The sequence below is a fragment of the Plectropomus leopardus genome, chromosome 3 (assembly GCF_008729295.1).
Source record: "Plectropomus leopardus isolate mb chromosome 3, YSFRI_Pleo_2.0, whole genome shotgun sequence".
Classification (NCBI taxonomy): Eukaryota; Metazoa; Chordata; class Actinopteri; order Perciformes; family Serranidae; genus Plectropomus; species Plectropomus leopardus.
Window position 1 is genome coordinate 26,247,853 of NC_056465.1, and position 19,552 is coordinate 26,267,404.

The window sequence follows — 19,552 nt, forward strand, 5'->3', positions numbered from 1 at the left end:
AGCATAATAACATGCTGACAATGACATTTTAACACGCTGATGTTTAGAAGACATACTGTCGCAATATTCTTCACCTTGCTTGTTCCCATGCTAACACTTAGTTATTCGCACTAAACACAAAGTACAGCTTTGTAGCTGCAGGTATCTGATCATAAACAAATCAAAGAAATCTCACTCATTATCACAAATTCAAGCCTTATGGAGCCCCTAGAGGAAAAGTCCCAGTCATTTGGATTCATGCTCTGGGGGCCATGAATGTCTGTCTGTCAGCTGGGCCTGTTTTCAGGAGCACTGCACGAAAAATGATAACATTAAAAATACAATATGCTTTAGAGACAGGGACAAAGTGACTGAATAAGGATATTTAGGATAGAGTTTTGAATATAAGATGTAGTTGGGACCAGTGGTGGAAGGTAACTAAGTACATTTCCTCAAGTACTGTACTTTCCATGCCACTTTATACTTCTACTCTACCACATTACAGAGGAAAATACTGCACTTTTTAGTTTTTTACATTTATCTGAAAGCTTATGTTACTTGTAACTTTACAAATGAAAATATTTGCATAAAAACAAAAGTTAATTTTATAAAATATGATGTTTTGTCATAAATGTAACTATCCAACAGCTAATACAGGTGCAGCTGAAACATTAAGTCCATTAATCAATGAGACAGTTGACAGAATATTAAATAACTATTAACTATTATAAACATTTCAGTAGTTTTTAAATTTATTTTGAATATTCATTTTTTTAAATTTTTCTGGACTGGATACTTCTACTTTTAACACTTTAAGTACAAGTTTTTGATTATACTTACTATCTTTTACTTGAGTAATATTTTCCTTGAATACTTAAAAAATAGGGTCTGCAATTTTCGTAGATTTCTCTGGAGGCGTGCTGCTTACGTTCTTACACCTGGTTGCTACCTCTTTTATAAAGTCCCAACCTCACCTGCATGCAGTGCCCAGGAACATCCTGAAAACAGCAAAATAAGAAGAAATTAGGAAAATACAGAGTTTTTCGCAGATACATAAACTACCCCACACTTCCAATGGGTCATAGGTAATGACAGAGAGGGATTACTTTTGTATACGTTTTTTTTAATCCTGCATTTGAGTGCTAAACCCAAATTTCAGTGGGTGTTTGCTTATCGTGATGTGAGCCAAATAAAGAAGTGAAATGTGAGTATTTTGTCCTCCTTGACTTGAAATTTGCTACCTTTTCAACTTTTTTGAATAACCAGACATAATTATGTCAGAAGACCTTGCTATTGAGGCGCAACAATAACACATTTTTTGTTTTTATTTATTGTAAGAAGTGGGGTGGGGGACGAGAAAGAAGCACATACAATAATAAAAGACAAAATATTGCGGTTAAATTCTGTACTCATACCAAAAGTAAAAAGGCAACTTAAATCTAAAGACATACATGTACAAGGTGTAATATAGGACTACATGCAAAGATTAATTTAAATGTTTTAAGGTCTTGTATATAAAAAATAATACTATAGAGAGCCAGAATGATTTAATGCTGTTCCAAAGAGCATTTAAGACTGATTAAACAAATACATAGCCCTTTAAAAAAAAAGAAATCAGTGGGACTTTTTTTTCAAACATGGATTAAAATCTACATAAAAAACAGTTTCTGCTGGTGGTCTGCTGATAAACCTCACATTAGTCTAAACAACACATCCAGGAAACTGTCTGTAGTGTCAGAAATGTGCAGAAACATGCACACATGCATTTTATCTTTACACAGGAAAAGTGCCAATGGCTAGAAATAAAAACCAAAAGTAGAAAAGAAATTCTTGACCATATTCTTAAGTAGATAGGTTAGGTTTTGGTTGCTGGATTAGTTGCGGTACTTTCCCTCCTTTCTCTTCCAAAGGCACTGAAACAAAGCTAGCAAAGACTTCTTTTTATAACAGTGTGATCCAGACAGCACCTCCTACAGCCCTTTAACTTTGCCCTGAACTTGATACAAGCATTGAAATGTAGTAAGATCAGAGATGTAAACATATTAGACAAGGACCAAACTCAGGAGTGGAGGAAGTGTTTGGTGACGTGGAGTGATGGACAAACACAGATAACACGAGGGGAAATGTAGCAGAAAGATCCTGCAGCATACATTTTTCATCACAATTTAAACTTTTTTTCTCCCTTAGACAATTCAAAATCAGCTGAACTGACGATACGTTTGGTAAGGATCCATGTTTGGTAACAAACTCCAAATTTGTCAAAATGGACAACAGCTTACATTGATTTTTCCCTTGATGTTTTCCCTTTCACTCCAGGTCTTTCCCTCATACTTTACAGTGTATGTTGGATTAAACTCCATCTGCAGGTGTGGACTGTCGCTAAATCCAGAACAAGAACCGGCCTTGTCTGAACAGATCAATGAAACAGGATCGACACCTGTCTACAACAGCCCAACGTACTGATGAATGAATCACAGCCGTTGTGACTCATCAGAATCACAGGGTCAAAGTAAGTTTCACATTCTCAAAGACATGAGGGCAGGCAGAAATAGTGGGACACTTAGTGATGAAAATGAAAGACTGAGTCGCTGCCAGCAGCGTCATCTATTCAGGCATGAAGTTAACAGGCACCTCAAATGGATCAAAAGTAAAAGGCGAAACATGCTAGACACAAACAGGCCCAAAACTAAATGAATATATGGCTATGTTACAGAATAGTTAGCAGTGTGACAAACAGGCGCACCAGGTGATATGTTTCTATTGCATTTCATAAAGACTTTTTGGCTCTGTCTCCTCTATCGAACAAACTAGAAGACAACTACTAAACTAATCATTCTGCATGTCTACACGAAAAACACACGCCTGCTTCGAGTGACAAAAAGGTGCAATTTCTGCATTTAACTTTGGGTCTGTGTGTGATGGTGGATTAAGTCTGTCACACACACACATCAATCTCATCTGAGGACCAAGGTGCAATTACACTTTCTCACATATTCAGTAAGCAGTTCTACTTTAAAGCTACTGTAGCACATAGAGACTAACGTAAATCAAATACTGAAACAAAATAGGGACATCACTAAATCAGGCCTGTTGTCTCCTGAAGCTATCAGTGCACAGCTTTTGCAGAGATCTTTAAAAAGAGCATTACAAATAGGCCCAAACATGAAAACGGTCCAAATCACAAATCTGAAGCTAATTTTTGCTCATTTGTCATTAAAAATGCAATTGCAGTATTTTTTTCCATTTAGATACAAACTACATTTCTAGTCGAGCGCAATTCCATTTTAGTTTAGATGAACGTAATTCTCAGTCTGGCCAGCAGGTGGCATCAAGAGATGAGCTCCAGTCCTGAGGGGACAAAGTTTTCAGTTTTGAAATGACATGATAGTCAGTCAAGTTAGTTGACATTTACTATGAGGTTTTGTTTTGGCCTCTCCAGCCTGAAAACCTGAGTTTTAAACAGACTGCATTCACAAGAAGGATGATATGAATGTGTCACCCCAAAATAATCACCAGATTTAATACAAATTATCAGTAAGTTGTGGTTAAAGAAAAATATTGCTTAGAAATGTGTCATCAGTTAGTCCTCAGGAAATGTTTCTGACTGCCAGATAACAGGTGATGACATGTTGTGTCCATCTCAGATCCTTTTACCTTTGGGTGGAATGGGACTTTGAAATGTGACCATCTTCTCCAGAACTCCAGATGACAAAAAGTGCTCGTCTGTGATGTTGACGTTGGAGCTGAAGGTGAAAATGAATATTCTGCAGACCATCCCTTGGCTTCGCTTTCCTCCCTCTCTACTAATTCTACTTACTCTCTCCTCCTCCTCTCCATCAGTCTCCTCCTTAACTCTCTCGCTCTCTTTATATTAGTGTGGCAACGGGACGAGGACCTCGACATAGTTGAGAGGGAAGAATCCCGACTGGCTGTTCAGCATGCCCTCGTACCAGTTCTCGTCGATCTGATTGGTCAGGGTGATGATATCGCCCTCGCGGAAGCCCAGCTCTCCCTCATTCTCTGGCTCAAAGTCGTACAGCGCCTTACAGCTCGGCTGCTCCGGGGCTGAGAGGACACATATACGGAGAGAAAGAAAGTGGAAGATGAGGGGACAATGAGGAAAATAATCAAGATGCTGCAGACACAGCGAGGGCCCACAGCAGCACCGGTTTCAAGAGAAGGTCCTCACACTGCACAGCTTAAGCATTTTGTCTAAACTGTAGTTTATACATACGATGTTAGTACAACATTAGCATGTGGTGCAGTCAGATCAACTTCATCTTAGCATTGCAAACACACTCAAGAGTGCTGACAAGTTCCAACCACAACATCCTCTGACACCAGCTTTTCTGTGTGACGGTCCTCCTCCCACCCCATGCGTCCATCGTTTCCTCCATCTATCCCTCTCTCTGTGACGTCACAAAGATCAGCAGAGGAGAGAGGGGCTCCACATGCGAGACAAACTAGGCTTTTTTGTCGCCTAACAATTTTCTCATTGTATCAAGTTTGCACCACAGACTGCTGCGCAGGCTAGAGACGGGGAAAGCTTGGGTCATTCATTCTCTATGTACACTCCTATACTGTATGAGTTTGCAGACGCAGAAAAAATAATGTCAACAATCAAATAAAACCAACTTTGAGGCAACTTAAGGTTATATTATAAGAAATCAAAGTTAGTGGCAATTTCTCACAGTGAAAGGAGTCTAATGAGCAGTTTGACAAATTGACAAATGCTTGTAACCAGCATGTAAGCTTATATGACCCACTTTTCCATCAGTGCTGATGATGTTGATTTAATTGCTTCGAAGATAATGGCATTCTCTGCTGTTTTGTCTCCTTTGATAAATTGTCAGAACAAAGGTGAATTAATGTATTAATGGGAAAATATTGAAAATATACTATAAACTGGCAAACCTATTGTTAAACATCTGTTTACAGCAGTTATGGGGGAAACATTATCATTAATTTTAGGTTGTCAACAATACCAACTCCTGAGGGAAATTTCTGGCTCTTCTTTTCTATTATTAACTTCGTCTGTGTGCTGTTTGGTGCAGTGCAGGTAATATCTCATGGGTAATTAGAGCATATTCTGTGATGACAGCTGCCTGCTGCAGCCGAAAACAACAGTATGAGAACAGTAAGATTGAACCAAAACTAATAAGCTGCGGGCCGGACAGCTTAACAACGAGACGAAACTCACTAGTCATCTCAGCAGTCGAGGGAGCTGCAGATTCAAATGATAATTCTCAATAGGTTCATTTCTACGAGCTACCACTTTCACATTCTCCTGTGATACATTATTATAAAACTATAATAATAGCAAAATAGCAGCTCAAAGTGAGTACCAGATCAATAACACTGACTTCAATATAAGTATGTGCTATATGCACGAAGCTACTCCAAAGTCGAATCAGTTCTACCCTGTATGGTCCTAAAATTAAGGGGTTAAAAATTATTTTTCACATGGACACAAAAAAAACAAAGATGACAAATGATGTTCTACATCTATGAAATATGGCAGTGGGACATAAAAACTGTCAAAACAAAGACATTAGTCTGTAATAAAAGTATGGTGATAAAAACTCCATCTGCCCTATACTGTCCACACACAGAACTCGCCAATTTCAACTTTGTGTTGTTCAAAAACAATATTGCTCGATGAGGCAGCTTACAGGTAACCTTATTATAATTAAAATACCACTACATATAAAAATCAACACTAAAATTCTAGCACCAGCTGCTTGTTTCTTTCATTTTATTTAAGGGTCCAGTGTGTAGGATTCAGGAGCATCTACTGGCAAAAATTGGTTAAATTTTCATAATTATGTTTTCACTCATTTATTACTTGCAGAATCAGTGACATCTTTTAAATTACTTCTTAAAACTCAGTTTTACAGACTTGCTTTTATTTGATGTCACCTTTATTTATTTATTTATTTTTTGTCTCTCTTCCTCTATTCATATTGCTGCTCTTAGCCTATTTTATTTGTTCTTCATTCTGATGCCCCATTCTTCCAATCTTTTTATTTTTTGATTCATTTACTTGCTCATCTATGTCTTTTTCATCTGTTTGCTTATCTCTGTTTCATCCCCACTGATGTGATGCCATCCTCTCACTTTTTATATTAGTTTTTATCATTTATTATTGCTTTTATTCTGATATTTTAAAAAACTTTATTAAATTGGTACTTAAAATGCCTTTCAAGATCTGCCTGTTTCATCACTTCTATTCCTTTTATTTGCTTTATTCTTGTTGAACTTTTGTCTTCGCATTTTGTTCTTGCCTTTTCGTTTGACTTCTCTAGATCTTTCTCTGTTTGGTATATTTGTTGACGTTTGTTTATTATTCCCTGAGTTACTGCCTTTGCTTTGTCTGTCAAAAAACTGTGTAAACATCTGGTTTTAAAGGTGTTATATAAATAAAAAAATTCTTCTTCTTTTTATTATCATTATAACAAGTATTACCTGAAAATAAGAATTGTTGTGTTTTCGTTACCCTAGATTGAGCAATTTATATCTACATATGGAGCAGGTCGTCTACCACAGAGTCCATCATTTTTTCACTATAGTATCCTAGAACGGACACGTCAAACACTGTCTCTACATAGGGCCGTTCGTGTTTTTGTTTGGGTCTGTATTTCCACTACGAGCTCGGCACATAGAGGAAGTTTCAGTCCTGCAACCTAACTGCTGGATGCCACTAGAACGTACACACTGGACATTTAATACTCATGACATTGATCAGAGCCTTGGTTTCATAACTTATTAATATAGTCATAATAATGCCAGAAATATTTATTCATAAAGAATTATGAAAAAAGTGTGGTTTTGAAGTTTTCACTTGTTCCTCAAATAAATTAGCTTCTGACTGTTCTTTGCATGTTTAACTGTGGACTGAGTCAGTGGTTGCAGAGGTGTTAGAGACTTTCAGTGAGTCAGTCTGCAGTTGTCTACAGGACGTGGATCTCATAGAAAACAACGTACATGCGGTTAAAGTATACGTGCACCATAAACCACCATTTATGAGTCAAATCTGTGAGAAGCAACTAATATCCCACTTCCTACATTTCACACCAGAAGCTGTGCAAGCATACTGGATCATTTCAACACCACAAGAATTGTGACGACCCACACAATCTATGACTCACACAATCTGGGTTTCCGAAAGGACAATGTGGCCAAGTGAAAAAACGGCTCTGATGACATCAGAGGAAAGAGGAACAAGGTCAGTTGGAGAAAGGCCGGCCAGATGACAGGACACACACACACACACACACACACACACACACACACACACACACACACACACACACACACACACACACACACACACACACACACACACACACACACACACACCAGTGCATAAACAAACATCCATTTTCTCATGGTCTGAATACTTTTTAGAGTCAAACATTTAGTGCTCACCACCATTTATACAGCCTTAATAACACTACAGAAAAAGAGAATTTGTTTTACATATTTGTGCTCAGTGGCACTGATTGTTTGCAGGTCTTGAGCAATGATGTTGGCAATGTGGAGAGTTTTTTCCAGTTTAGTTTCTGTTAGATTTCTAAGGAGTGTGTTCAATGCAGGCACGCTACTCTGGCTTAGTCCATCCTCTGTGTGTGTGTGTGTAGAAACAGCTGGATGTTTTATTGCTGTATGGCAGCTCTTTTCCACAAATCATGCCTGAGAGGGAGTTTATTTTGTTCTTTGTTTGTCTGGTGCAAACAGTACAGTCAACCTCTTCATCATTTTGACACTGATTGTTAGTTCTAACTTAGTTTACTGAAGCGTTCATGGTAAAAAAAAAAAAATCAGAAATGTGTTTTTGGAGCCCTTCAGCTGTTTCTTACCTGAGTTGCGTGAAGGTGGAGGGGCCATTGAAGTTGAGTAGCCGCCGTTTGAATGGTTGTCATCTCCGAAGTCAAAGATAGGTTTGGGTTTAGGTGTGTATTCACGTCTTGGTCTATTCTGAGCATCATTCATCCTATACAAAAAGATACATTTTGCATTTCCAAACCTCCACAATGAATCCAAAATGATGTTGTAAGTTACTGTGACTGAACTAGGAAAGTTTTAAACCAGTGTTGCTCAAAATGGGGCCATTGGTGGCTCTCAGAAACATTTAGGCCACATATGAAGGAGAACGGCACTACCAAAAACGGAAAGTCTTTCCTTTGTGTTTTTAAAAAAAATCTGGTTTATATGGTAACATTGTGAAAATGATCCTTGTGTAAACGGAAAAAAAATGAAAACACTGTAGTATGCATGCCAGGACAGAACTTGGCGCTGCAATTTTGTAATGACACACCATAAAAGAACACCATGTGCCAAGTGCAGCTGCGACGTCACTGCTCTCACAGGATCTGCGCATTGCCAGTTTACACAACGGCAGAAGGGGTTGTGTTTTCAAAAGATAACACTCTGGAACCCGGTTTCAGTTTGCGTTTTACCTTACATGCAAGAACCGTTGCCATATAAACGATCTCTTAGTCCAGCCCCCGAACATGACATGTAATGGTTGCATTTTATTTAAAATCAATCACATCTATTTCACTAACTTCACTTTTTATAGCTTGCATTCAACATGCTAATAAGCGACTGCAGCAAACTGCATCCACCTGAGAAGCGTTTGTCAGGTTAGAGATGGCAGCTTGTGGAAAGTGGACATTACTGGTTGCATGGCAAATAGTGGCACCTCATGAATGTCGTGGGAATTAGATTTTGTTATCAATGCTAGTGCTGTAAGCTTAAGTTAATAACTTCTGTTGATGAATCACAACTGCATTTTTCCTGCGCAGCCCTCAGTCATTTGCTGGCTCCGCTAAAATGGCAATCAGTAACCAAACTTCGAGCATCTCTGCTCAAAGCAGAAAGCTGCACTGTCAGAGGCTCCATACAGTATGTTGGTATTTTTGTGTGTCGGGTCTCATACTGCACCTGTCTCTGAGTTTGTCAGACAGCTCCTCCAGCACCTGCACAGCCTGTCTGTGGTACTGCAGCTGGGACTCCACCAGCGATGAGAGCTGGCTCACCTGCTCTATCTGCACACACATACATACACACACAAGCACACACAAATACATAAGGTACAGATGATGATCAATGTCACTTAGCTTAAGTTACTGTATTTTTCATTCCAATGGACAAACACTTTAAATTTTTGATATATCGTAAATGGACTGTTTTTGTATAGCGCTTTTCTAGTCTTTTTGACCAATCAAAGCGTTTTCACTACATGTCACACATTCACCCATTCACGCACACATTCACACACTGGTGGCCGAGGCTATAGTACAAGGTGCCACCTGCTACTCAGTAACCATTCACACGCACTCACACTCCAATGACGCAGCATCAGGAGCAATTTGAGGTCCAGTATCTTGCCCAAGGATACTGCAACATGTTGACTGGAGGAGCGCTGGGGATTGAACTGCTGACCCTTCGATTAGCGAACGACACGCTCTACCTCTGAGCCGCCCCTTAAATAATAAATAACACCTCATAAAAGCTCCAGTGACAGCATGTGGGTATTTACTGCACCTTGGAGACACATTAACATGGAGTTAATGTTTGATAAATAATTTATATTTGACATAATAATCTTAACTCATGGTCCACTTTTTTTCTGGATCATTCCAACTTTTCTCATGCTAGTTAGTGGACCTTCAGTTTAGATCATTTTGTCAAAGTACTATTTCCGAGATCAAAAGTGAGCTGTCACACTCAACTTTACTGATACATAGTATTTCAATAGTCATGGGGAACAACATAAAAAGAGGCTGGAACTAAAGAAATAACAGGAAATGTGGAACAGATGGACTTCCTTCAGGTATGACTGGTCATATTCACAATGTCAACCAGTCCTTTAATATTAAAACTAAACCCTCGACTGCAGTGCTGTAGTATACCAAAACACACAATTTCATTTAGTCCTGCACACAGTCAGATACATGCTCTGAGCTGTTTTGTCCTCTTGTTCTTCTTTACCTAGAGGTGTGCACACCTGCAGTTATGGACAGGGCAAACAAATGCTCTAATTCCGAAACCCAAAATCCAAACAGTTATTAAATGTTAACTGCAGCTATTTAAAGACATGTTTATCTCCAGTGTGAGTTTTGGCTAAACACTTTTACAGGTGTAACTATTGGCGTGTGTTTGTTCTGTAGGTGTGTATTGAACAGCAGAAAAGAAAAGCTCAGTCTCGCTCAGCAATGACACAACTGATAAAATGTTTCACATGATGCAGCAGCGGCAATATCACCAGAAGGCTCAGGCTGTAAATAACTTAGTTATCCTCTGAAATGTTTTCATGAATACACATTATTGGGGGGGGGTTATATTGCTGCAAGGACATAGAAGCAATAATTTATACTTAAGTATAGTGCTGCTGCAAAGACATTTTTAAACTGTATATTAGAGCTTTGTAAATGTTTTCTTTTCTTTGTGTTCAAAGTGTTTAAAAACGTAACAAATGCTGTGTTAGGTACAAATGGCTTTAACCCATCAGAAGCTACTATTATAGCTGAGGAAAGGGGCGACTAAAGAGCCCCTGCCTTTTGGATGTAGTTATCCTTTTTATTTTAAAGATGGACTCCACAGAAACAGGAACAGGCTTACAAATTATGCACCAGAGAACAGACACCCACACCATGCTGTGAACAGTAATAAATAGGTCCTCACGTCAGTCTCCAGCAGGTTGTACATGCTCGTCTCGGCCACTTCCTTTGACTCGTGAAACTTCTCCAAGGCCTGTCGAAGCTCCTCATCTGGGATCTTACCCTGACGCTTTTTCTTGTAGTCATAGTCCAAGCGACGGCCTTCCAGCTTCTTCAGGTGATGCTGAGGTGGTTAAGAGAAATAGTTAGTTTATGAGGAGACACAGAGTTTATTACGGTCTTGTTTAAATTCAATTTGACGATTCGCAGGGTTCCCAAACATCATCATGGACAAAATTTGATAACTTTTCCATGACTTTTTAAGGACTCATGACATTTCTTTTGTTTCTTCCCCCACTCACCACTGCATTTTTAAAAAAACATATCAGATTCAAACTCTCTTCAAACATAATTTCAAATAGCTGGCATACATGACGGGAGAGATGGATTACGAGGACAAAATGAAGAAACCTACATGATGGTACACAAAACGTCGCCACACATCAAGCTACGTTACGTCAACAGCTACAGAAATTAAATTTACTAATATGTTACATTACGTCAAAGGTTATTACAGGAGATTACTGTGACAAATTCATTACACACAACTACATTCAATGACCTTCCAAACTTTCAATAACCTTTTCAAATGATTTGACTTTTACAAGCCTGGAAATTTTGATTTAGAAATTCCAGGGCATGCCACACATTCATTTATGTGACAGGCCACCACAACTAAATCATCTGATGCCACAAATAGATTTTTGGAGCTGGACTCTTAACTAGGAGCACTATTGGACTATATACTGTTTGGTTATTTACGTGCAACTGGGGAAGAGGCGGCATAGCATCAGCCGCACTGGGAGTGAAACTTAAATGTTCATTCTGCTGGGTCTAAAACTTTGCTTTTCATTTACGAACATCTGCAAACAGCCATAGATTTGATCCGATTGGGTGTGAAGGGATCTACATATCAATTATCCACCCTGTGAGTGACCTACTGCTGCAGAGGAAAAAGGAAGTCATGGAAAGCATTAACTAACTAAAACAAACATACGATTTGAGAGTGAGGAGACAGAATGATACGGATTCATGACAATGATTAATTGTCGTCGGCTTCTACACATACATTGTCATTCTGTGGGAAACTTTGAATTCTCTGACTTTTCCAGGTTATCCATGACAGTGGGAACCCTGAATATGAAGGAATGATGTTGTTTATGTACCTGTATCTCTCTGAGGTCCTTGTCACAGAGCCCTTGCAATGGATCAATGAAGTTCTGTTTGACATCGATATCTAAAGAGTCTTTGACTTCTGCCAATCTCTTCATGGCCTCTCCGACATCCACCAGCGCTCCGCCTGAGCCACACAGACAGAGATTAATAGCTTGGTGATATATTAGATTTATAGTGTTGTACCAAAGAATCATATCAACATCAGACCACACATAAAGTAACAGATCCAAAAAACACACAGAGACACAAATACAATACTTAAAACAGTAAAAGCATTCGGGTGCAATCTATCAGTCAGAATACCACAAGTACACAACCATGCACACCCGATAACCCATCATAACAAACCCAGCATTCCTGTGCTAGAAGTTTACTGTCGCTACACAAACACACATATCTCACCAAAGTTAGTGTCCTCTCCAAGGTCCCGTCCATACTTGCTCATACATTCCCCAAGCAGCCCCTCGGCCTGAGGGTAGCCTGGGTTCTTCACCTGACCGCGGATCTTAGACATGGTGTTCAACATGGACAATTTGGCCCGTGATGCTAAGGAGGAAAGTTGAAATGAATGTCATCGTAGAATTAAAAGTTTTTAAATAAATGAATGAAAACAGGGTTTCTTCTCACCTGGGTTAGGCTGAAGGTACTCTGATGTTTTGGAGATTACCTCCACCACGGCTTTACTGGTCACATCTACTTTCTACAAAACACAGCAAGCACACATACAGTAAGTAAAGGTACAACAGATTTACTGTAACCACACAACGAAAATAAAACACTGACAGCCAAATGAGGTGTGTGATTAAACTTTGTGTTAACAACTACATTTTATTTTAATTAGGTTCACTCAAATAGTTAAAGTTAATTTTTTAAATATATAGTAAATTTATTATTTCAAAATTTCTAACAAAATAAATAGAGTTTCAGAAGATGTTAAGGAGAAGTTGTAGATGTTCATTGAGTATTAATAATAATATAAAATATATGAAGTATAAAATACTTCATTTTCTCCTCTGTTCTATATCAAATTAAAGAATCCCTTTTCATTTCTGAGGTAGGGTGTAATGTAAAACATAAACTATGCAATGAAATGTCAGAAGATAATGGAAAAATGCCCTTAAAGTTTTCCAAGAGCACAATGTGACATCTATATTTTGCCTGTTTTTCTGACCAACCTGAAAATCCAAAGACGTTCAATTTTATCATAAAAGATGGAGAAAACCAGCAAACAATCCCCTATTAGAAGCTGTAAACAGTGAATTTTGGCTTTTTTGTTCAAAATAATACTTTTTTACTTAATTACTTAAAGGTCTAGCAAGCAAGATTTAGTGGCATCTGGCAGTAAGGTTGCAGATTGCCACTCACTAAAACACACCAAGCATGTAAGAGAACTATCATGGCCAAAACAAAAAATGCAAAAACTAAAAAGGCTCTTTCTGGAGCCAGTGTTTGATATGACCATTCGGGCCACTGTAGAACAACATGGAGGACTCCACTGAAGAGGGCCCGCTCTGTATATAGATATAAACTGCTATTTTTGAGGTAATAAAAACACAACCATTTGTATTTTCAAGTGATACTAATAACAACATAGTTATGGAAAATATATATATTATATTTCTGCCAATATATCCCCCTATATCCTAAACACTTACAGTGGCTACAACATTTGGAACGGAAAAAGCAGCATATTTGTTTACTGAGTGTAAAACCAATCAGGCCTACAGCTTCAGCCAAGGATGTTTCTCTCTTAAGACCACACAAAGAAGCCTCTTACCCGTTCCAAGTCTCTGAAGTCATCGTCTAGTTTGGTTCCTTCAGCACCTCCAACTTTCTCACTTACCATCTAGAGGGAGAGAGAGACAGAGACAGAAAGAGCGGGAGAGAGAGGAGAAAAGAGGAGGAAAGACAGAAAGAGCGCTAATTAATTAATGCTGCTCATAAGATTTTCATTAGAGTGGAGAAACAAGCATGTGCTCATCTCTAAATTACACATTCACACGCCTGCTCTGTGTGGAAAATGTAAAAATGAACGTTTCACATAGCAGATGTGGGCTATGTGTGTTGCAGTAAACCTTTAACCCATCTCATCAGGTGACTTAAACACAGGAATCTAGAATAATAGATAACAAAAGTGCAGCAAAAAACAACAACAACATGAGCAGTGTTATGCAATCCCCTTTGTTTACACTTTGCAGGATGAAGAAATGTTGGACAAGCCTACTCTGTTGCATTTATTTCAATAAAGACAACATGCTACAACCTAAGTAAGACTCAAACATGTTGATTGAAAGCACATGTGAGATCTCTCAACATGTTTTTAGGTCTCAGACAAGTCTAAGAAATATAAAAGGTCCCTTCACTATGCATGTAAAAAATGTGTTTTTGTACACATTTCTTAGCTAATTCCTTAAATTGTGAGCAGGATTTGTGCCTTTTCAGAGACAAGAGTGAGTCACAGACCACTGGAAAATGAACTACACTGTTTTTTCTGGCTTTGTAATGAGCCTGTACTGCTGTGACTTAAAGATACTTAAAACCTTGAAGTACACGGATCCAAATCTGAGTTGCTTTTAAGTGGAATGGGCTGAAAAACAACCCCCATCTCCACTAGGAAGATATTAAAAATGGCTGGCAACAACAGTCTATGGTTCCAGAGAGACTTGCAGACTTGCTTCTGCAAAGCCAAAAAGAAACCAAAATTAACACTTTTACTTTGGGCTTATAGCAAAAATCTTCACAACACTATTGTTGTATTAAAATGCGTGTCACATCAGGACTTAATTAACAGATCTTATTTTTGTGCATTTAAGTTTTGAACAAGGGTGTACAAGGGTGTTTATGTTTAATTATTTTGGTTACAGTAATAACAGACGGAGCACTTAAAACAGTCTGGACAGTTAATGAAACACTGCAAAGATTTGCAAGATTTTAATTTTATTCTCACATGATCTTTTCAAGTGGCATAGCCCAACTGGTTTATTAGACATATTAAATCCTTTAGTTGAGAGATTAACATAACATTTCCCCTCCTCAGCCAAATTCACTCATCTGTGATGGAGCGACAGCAGTTTGAGTCATTTCCTACGTGACTCAAACTGCTGTTTGTGATTACTGGAATTACCAAAACTTTCTGGGTCCAAGGGAAATTCTTATTTCAAGACTATTATGATTGGTGAGTTAACAGTAGAGTTCAATATGTAGTCACAAAGGTTAAGCTGTGAGTATAAACATTAAATAATAGTTAAGCATTGTTTATTTCGTGGCAGTACTGATTCTCCAGATTACCTGTTCTAACCAACAGAAAATGAAATGCATGATGGATACTCTTTTCTGAGCAGCAGCTGACACACTTTTCCTGAACAGTCTGGGATCTTCAAGTACTGCTGAATCTCTGCAGTACGCGGAAAGCACATGACAGGGGGCCTTGGGGGAATCAGGTCACAAGAAAAGATACAGCTTCAACTCTCAGTCTACTTTGACTCCCGACCTTCAAGTTAAGTAGGCAGTCTGCGGTCCTGAATCTTTGCTATCTTATCTTTTTCTGACACACTTGTCTGCCTTAAAAGACGGGGGAAGCTGAATTCAGTTCATGACAAGTTTTATCACTCTTTTTGTAGTAAGTCGTTAAACTCCAGATCTCAGTCTTTTCTGATTTTGGGAAGCAGCAAAGTGATTTGTTTGCCATGTTTTATTTTTTTTCTTTTGCTGATGAAAACATCAAGTCCTCATGTCAGTGTAACATTATTATTTACATGCACACAGGCTCAAAGGAGTAAGGCCCAAAAACATCCACAAAAGGTTATCATTGGGAAGTTTTGGTATAAACACGCAGAGGGATCAGTCTATAACAGGTATCCTTTTTATCATAATGACTGGGTATTTAAGCTACTAGTAGTCGGTTAAATGCTACTCACAAAGGCTAAGTTAACATCTTGTTTGGTTTCAGATGACTTGAAGATTGCAAGACGCAGAGAGTCGACTTTTACAGAGGCCTAAATACCAAATGAGGAGCAAGAGAAAGAGGTAACGTGGCACCCTAATTTGGATCCCTATTGTGTCCTAAAGTAGCATTAGAAAAGTCAGCTGGTAGACAGCAGTTGGTTTTATCTGCAACACAACAAACTCTTCTATTCTCCGTAACATAACATGTTTCTGTCAAAGCCATTATTTGTAATAAAACGTGTAAGTGCAGCATTATAAGGGGAAAAATAAATCTTGTTTTACAGATACAACACTGTGTTTATCTTGATAGATACATTGTGTCTACCTAGATAGATACAGCTAGATATACAAAGCGAGCTCGGCCACAAAAGTATGTGAGAAAACCACATTTTAAAAAGAAATCATGTTACTGTTATCAGATTCAGAGGCCTGTCTGGTAATACTTAAGATAGATATATAGACCTTAGCAAGTGTTCGATAGGGAATGTGACTCTTTTTCAAAAAAATAGTTTCCTTCATTCTTACTTCACTTAGCTATGTCTCTTGGCACTAGTGATTTCAAATAACTCCCACCTCCAAGCATTTAAAAATCAAAATGCAACTTTCTCCAGGTTATTTCCAGTAAATCAATATTAGTAAGCCTGCAATATCACTGCAGTTTTTCATCAGTGCTTGCATTATCGCTCAATCTAGATTAAAAGTTATGATTTCCCAGGTGGGGATTACATTGCAGACTATCACTCCAATAAACAAGGATTAAACCCTGATGAAGTCTGCACCAAACTCTAATCTACCTTTATTCGCCGATCTATTTTTTTTTTTTAATTAATATATCTTGAAACTAATCTCTCTTGGTTGAACTGTGTTTTAACACCTAATAAATCAACATGTTAGGCAGTAAGGTCACGTTCAGACCAGCTTTAAAAAAAATACAGTCCTCTCATTCACTTCAATAGAGCCGGCCCATCAGCACAGCAGGGGTGCCAATGCAGAAAGACTGTAAGAACACACTCCTGGCGGGTAATTTGTAACGTCAGCACTGTATTACTACAGTTTCAGCCTCCTAACTGTTGTGATGAAAGATGGGTTACATCTTCTTACAAATTACAGATTTGATGCTTCTTCCCATTATTGTTAAAAGTTTAAAAGAGAGGTAAAAATAACCCAGAGAAATCAATACTGAAAGTATATAATTGATATTCTGGCAGGTGTATATTATTTTCTGGTGAAAATATAACTGCACACCTCTGCATAGGCGTTTATTTGGGCTAGGATATCAACAGTGAGGCTTATCTATAGAGCTTTGAAAAGTCTTCTTTGTGTAATAAACAAAAAATCGATACATCTCTTGCATCTCAATACAATAATGCCAGTAAAAGTACTGTGATACTATGCTGTAACAATTTTTCCACCTAACCCTACTTACAACTATATCCGTTCATAAATAAACTTGACAAACTGCACACATATTTTTAAAAATGCCTTTTGGACACTGTCAAAATCTGTCTTCTGCCTTTACAATCATTCATACAATCATTCACATTGTCACACTAATAACTTCTATGAGTGCGATGTTGTTTGTGCTTTTGCTGTCCTTTGAGTCACACATTTCGAGTTTTTAAGATTTAGTGTGGAGAGTAATTCTTAGAAAAACAGGGAAGGAAAGGCAGTAAAAGAGAAAAACAAGGATGTGTGAGCTACAGGGCACATATCATTTCCACAGCCAACTTCCTGCATGCTTCCAGCAAAGAAAATCTGAGCTATGTCAAGTGTTATTGACTCTCATGGAGTTTTGGCAAGAAAAGCAACTGCATTGCAGTCAAATAAAGGGGAAGGACTCTCTTTCCACCTCCTTCTCCGCATCATTCCTTAGGCCACTTTCTCATACACTAATCCACTTAAAATCACTCATACACCTTTAATATTCACTTTCATTACAGTCAGTACCAACAGACCTGACTTGACAGCTTCTAAATTGTGTTATTTTTTCCTCACAACCAAACCAACTGGGATCTGAGTCGGTTCCTGAAAGGAAGCTGGGGCAGAAACCAAATGTCTTTCCTGCTTAGATCAGCAGGGGTAGGAAGAAAAGAGACTCAAAAAAATCTTTTTAACCGTCCCCGCCCATGACTGAGAGAGCTGGCAAAATTAAAAACATTCACACCAAGGTTCAGACAACAAAAGACAATAACACTTTTGTATGTTCATGAAGGAAATGGCATCTGTAACACATTGGTATGTTTGATCTCTCCCCTCAACTGCCCTTAATATTTGATCTGTCTCACTAAACAAAAGGAAAAGCACAGCTAAAAAATAGGTAACTGGGTCTTCACTGCAAAGAGGCATGTCTGAAATATGTTGACTGCCTCAAAAAGGGATGGGTCTCTCTTTAGTTAAACTGTACTCTTTACTTTAATGTGTCAGCACTTAGCTGGTTTGTAATGCACGACATTTTTGTGAATTGTTGTTTTTACTCTAAGATCTATGACTCACCCGGAGAGTCCCTGGGGCAAACAGAGCTAATGTTTACCACGGGATGTAAACCTACTGAATCAGAATTGGTGTACTGCCGATTATATAAAAAAAAAAAATCTTAAAAAAAACCCCAAAACAAATCAAAATACCTGCAAACCGCTAACAGCGTACCAACGTTACTTAGCATTAGCATAAGTTAGTTAGTTCAACTAACGTTAATGCAAAACATGTCCACTTTAACGCTAGCTGTAAAAGAACACAAAGTGCCAACTAAAAATAACCGTGACATTTTACACACTGACACAAAGCGTTTCTGATGTTGGCATCCAGCTAGACAACACAGCAACAGCTACATTAACAGTTAAAATTAATCGTTAGCCAACTATAAACCGCTAGTTGGCTAACAATGCTAAACGAGGCTAGCTGCTACATGACAGTTGCTAGCTAAAAAGAAAAAGTTTTGCAAACCTGGCTGGCTTTATAAAACTGCTTCTTCAAGCCCGCTACCGACATCTTGAACCCCGGGTGTCTTCAACTTTCAACGAAGGTGAAAATAGGTCACGATATACCTAAAGTTGGCGATACAGTTTGTTATAAAAAGGGGCCAGCGCAGAAATGTTTCGGAGGAATCATAGGACTGCACAGCCGTCACTCCAAGTCGGGACACGCCAACTGACCACGTCCACGTCGAGGCTGATTGTTACTACTGTGACCGCAGATAACGGAGCGAAGTGTGTCAAAATCGTCCACAAATAAGTTCGCGAAATGAAAAAAACAAGCATAAACAAGCAAAGGAGCACTCTTGACGCTAAACAGAGCTTCAAATCTGCACCAGCCACTTCCAAGAAATCACTTTCCCGAGTTTAGATAGCGTACTCTAATGCAGTCTAATGTTGGTGCACAGCGCCCCCTGCTGGGTGAAGCACAGACACACCGCCTGTCTGCTGCAGCATTTACAGGCCAGATGTTCCCATCCTCAGGCAATACAGCTTTTGTATGTCTAAAAACCAGGCCCACTTCTACCCTGCTTTGAATGGGGCTGCATTAATAGATGGTGGTGGGTATTGTGAGTTATTCTTTGGGCGCGTATGCAGAACTGTTTCATGTTTTTATCCAAAGCTTTTTGATAAACAAGCTAAGTTTTGTGCCTTTTTATGCACAAATGGCATGTGATACTCAGGATAAATCTGGCCCCCCGTAGGGTGTCCCAGAGTGCATAAAACAGCATCAAAACAGAGCAATAGAGGTCAGAG

At 38.5% G+C, this 19,552-nt stretch overlaps 1 protein-coding gene across 2 annotated transcripts; it reads right to left on the reverse strand.

Annotated features, from left to right (window-relative positions):
* Positions 1 to 1,344: 1,344 nt before the first annotated feature.
* Positions 1,345 to 19,153, reverse strand: sh3gl1b (SH3-domain GRB2-like 1b). 2 transcript variants are annotated; one of them, XM_042481809.1, is made up of 10 exons: positions 18,768 to 19,153; positions 13,657 to 13,725; positions 12,507 to 12,579; positions 12,282 to 12,425; positions 11,870 to 12,003; positions 10,669 to 10,827; positions 8,926 to 9,029; positions 7,839 to 7,972; positions 7,128 to 7,175; positions 1,345 to 4,044 (listed from the first exon to the last, which is right to left on the reverse strand). In XM_042481809.1, the coding sequence occupies exons 1-10, from the start codon at positions 18,810 to 18,812 to the stop codon at positions 3,851 to 3,853; spliced, it is 1,104 nt and encodes a 367-aa protein (XP_042337743.1). In that variant the 5' UTR covers positions 18,813 to 19,153; the 3' UTR covers positions 1,345 to 3,850. The 2 variants fall into 2 exon arrangements, with proteins under 2 accessions (XP_042337743.1, XP_042337746.1); XM_042481812.1 differs by lacking the exon at positions 7,128 to 7,175.
* Positions 19,154 to 19,552: the final 399 nt, after the last annotated feature.

Coding starts and splice junctions, on each gene's coding strand:
- sh3gl1b (XM_042481809.1), bottom strand. CDS start 18,812: ATGTCGGTAGCGGGCTTGAAGAAGCAGTTTTATAAAGCCAGCCAG. Junction 13,726..18,767: donor AGTTTTATAAAGCCAGCCAG/GTTTGCAAAACT, acceptor CTCTCCCTCTAG/ATGGTAAGTGAGAAAGTTGG. Junction 7,176..7,838: donor TCCACCTTCACGCAACTCAG/GTAAGAAACAGC, acceptor TGATGTCATCAG/AGCCGTTTTTTCACTTGGCC.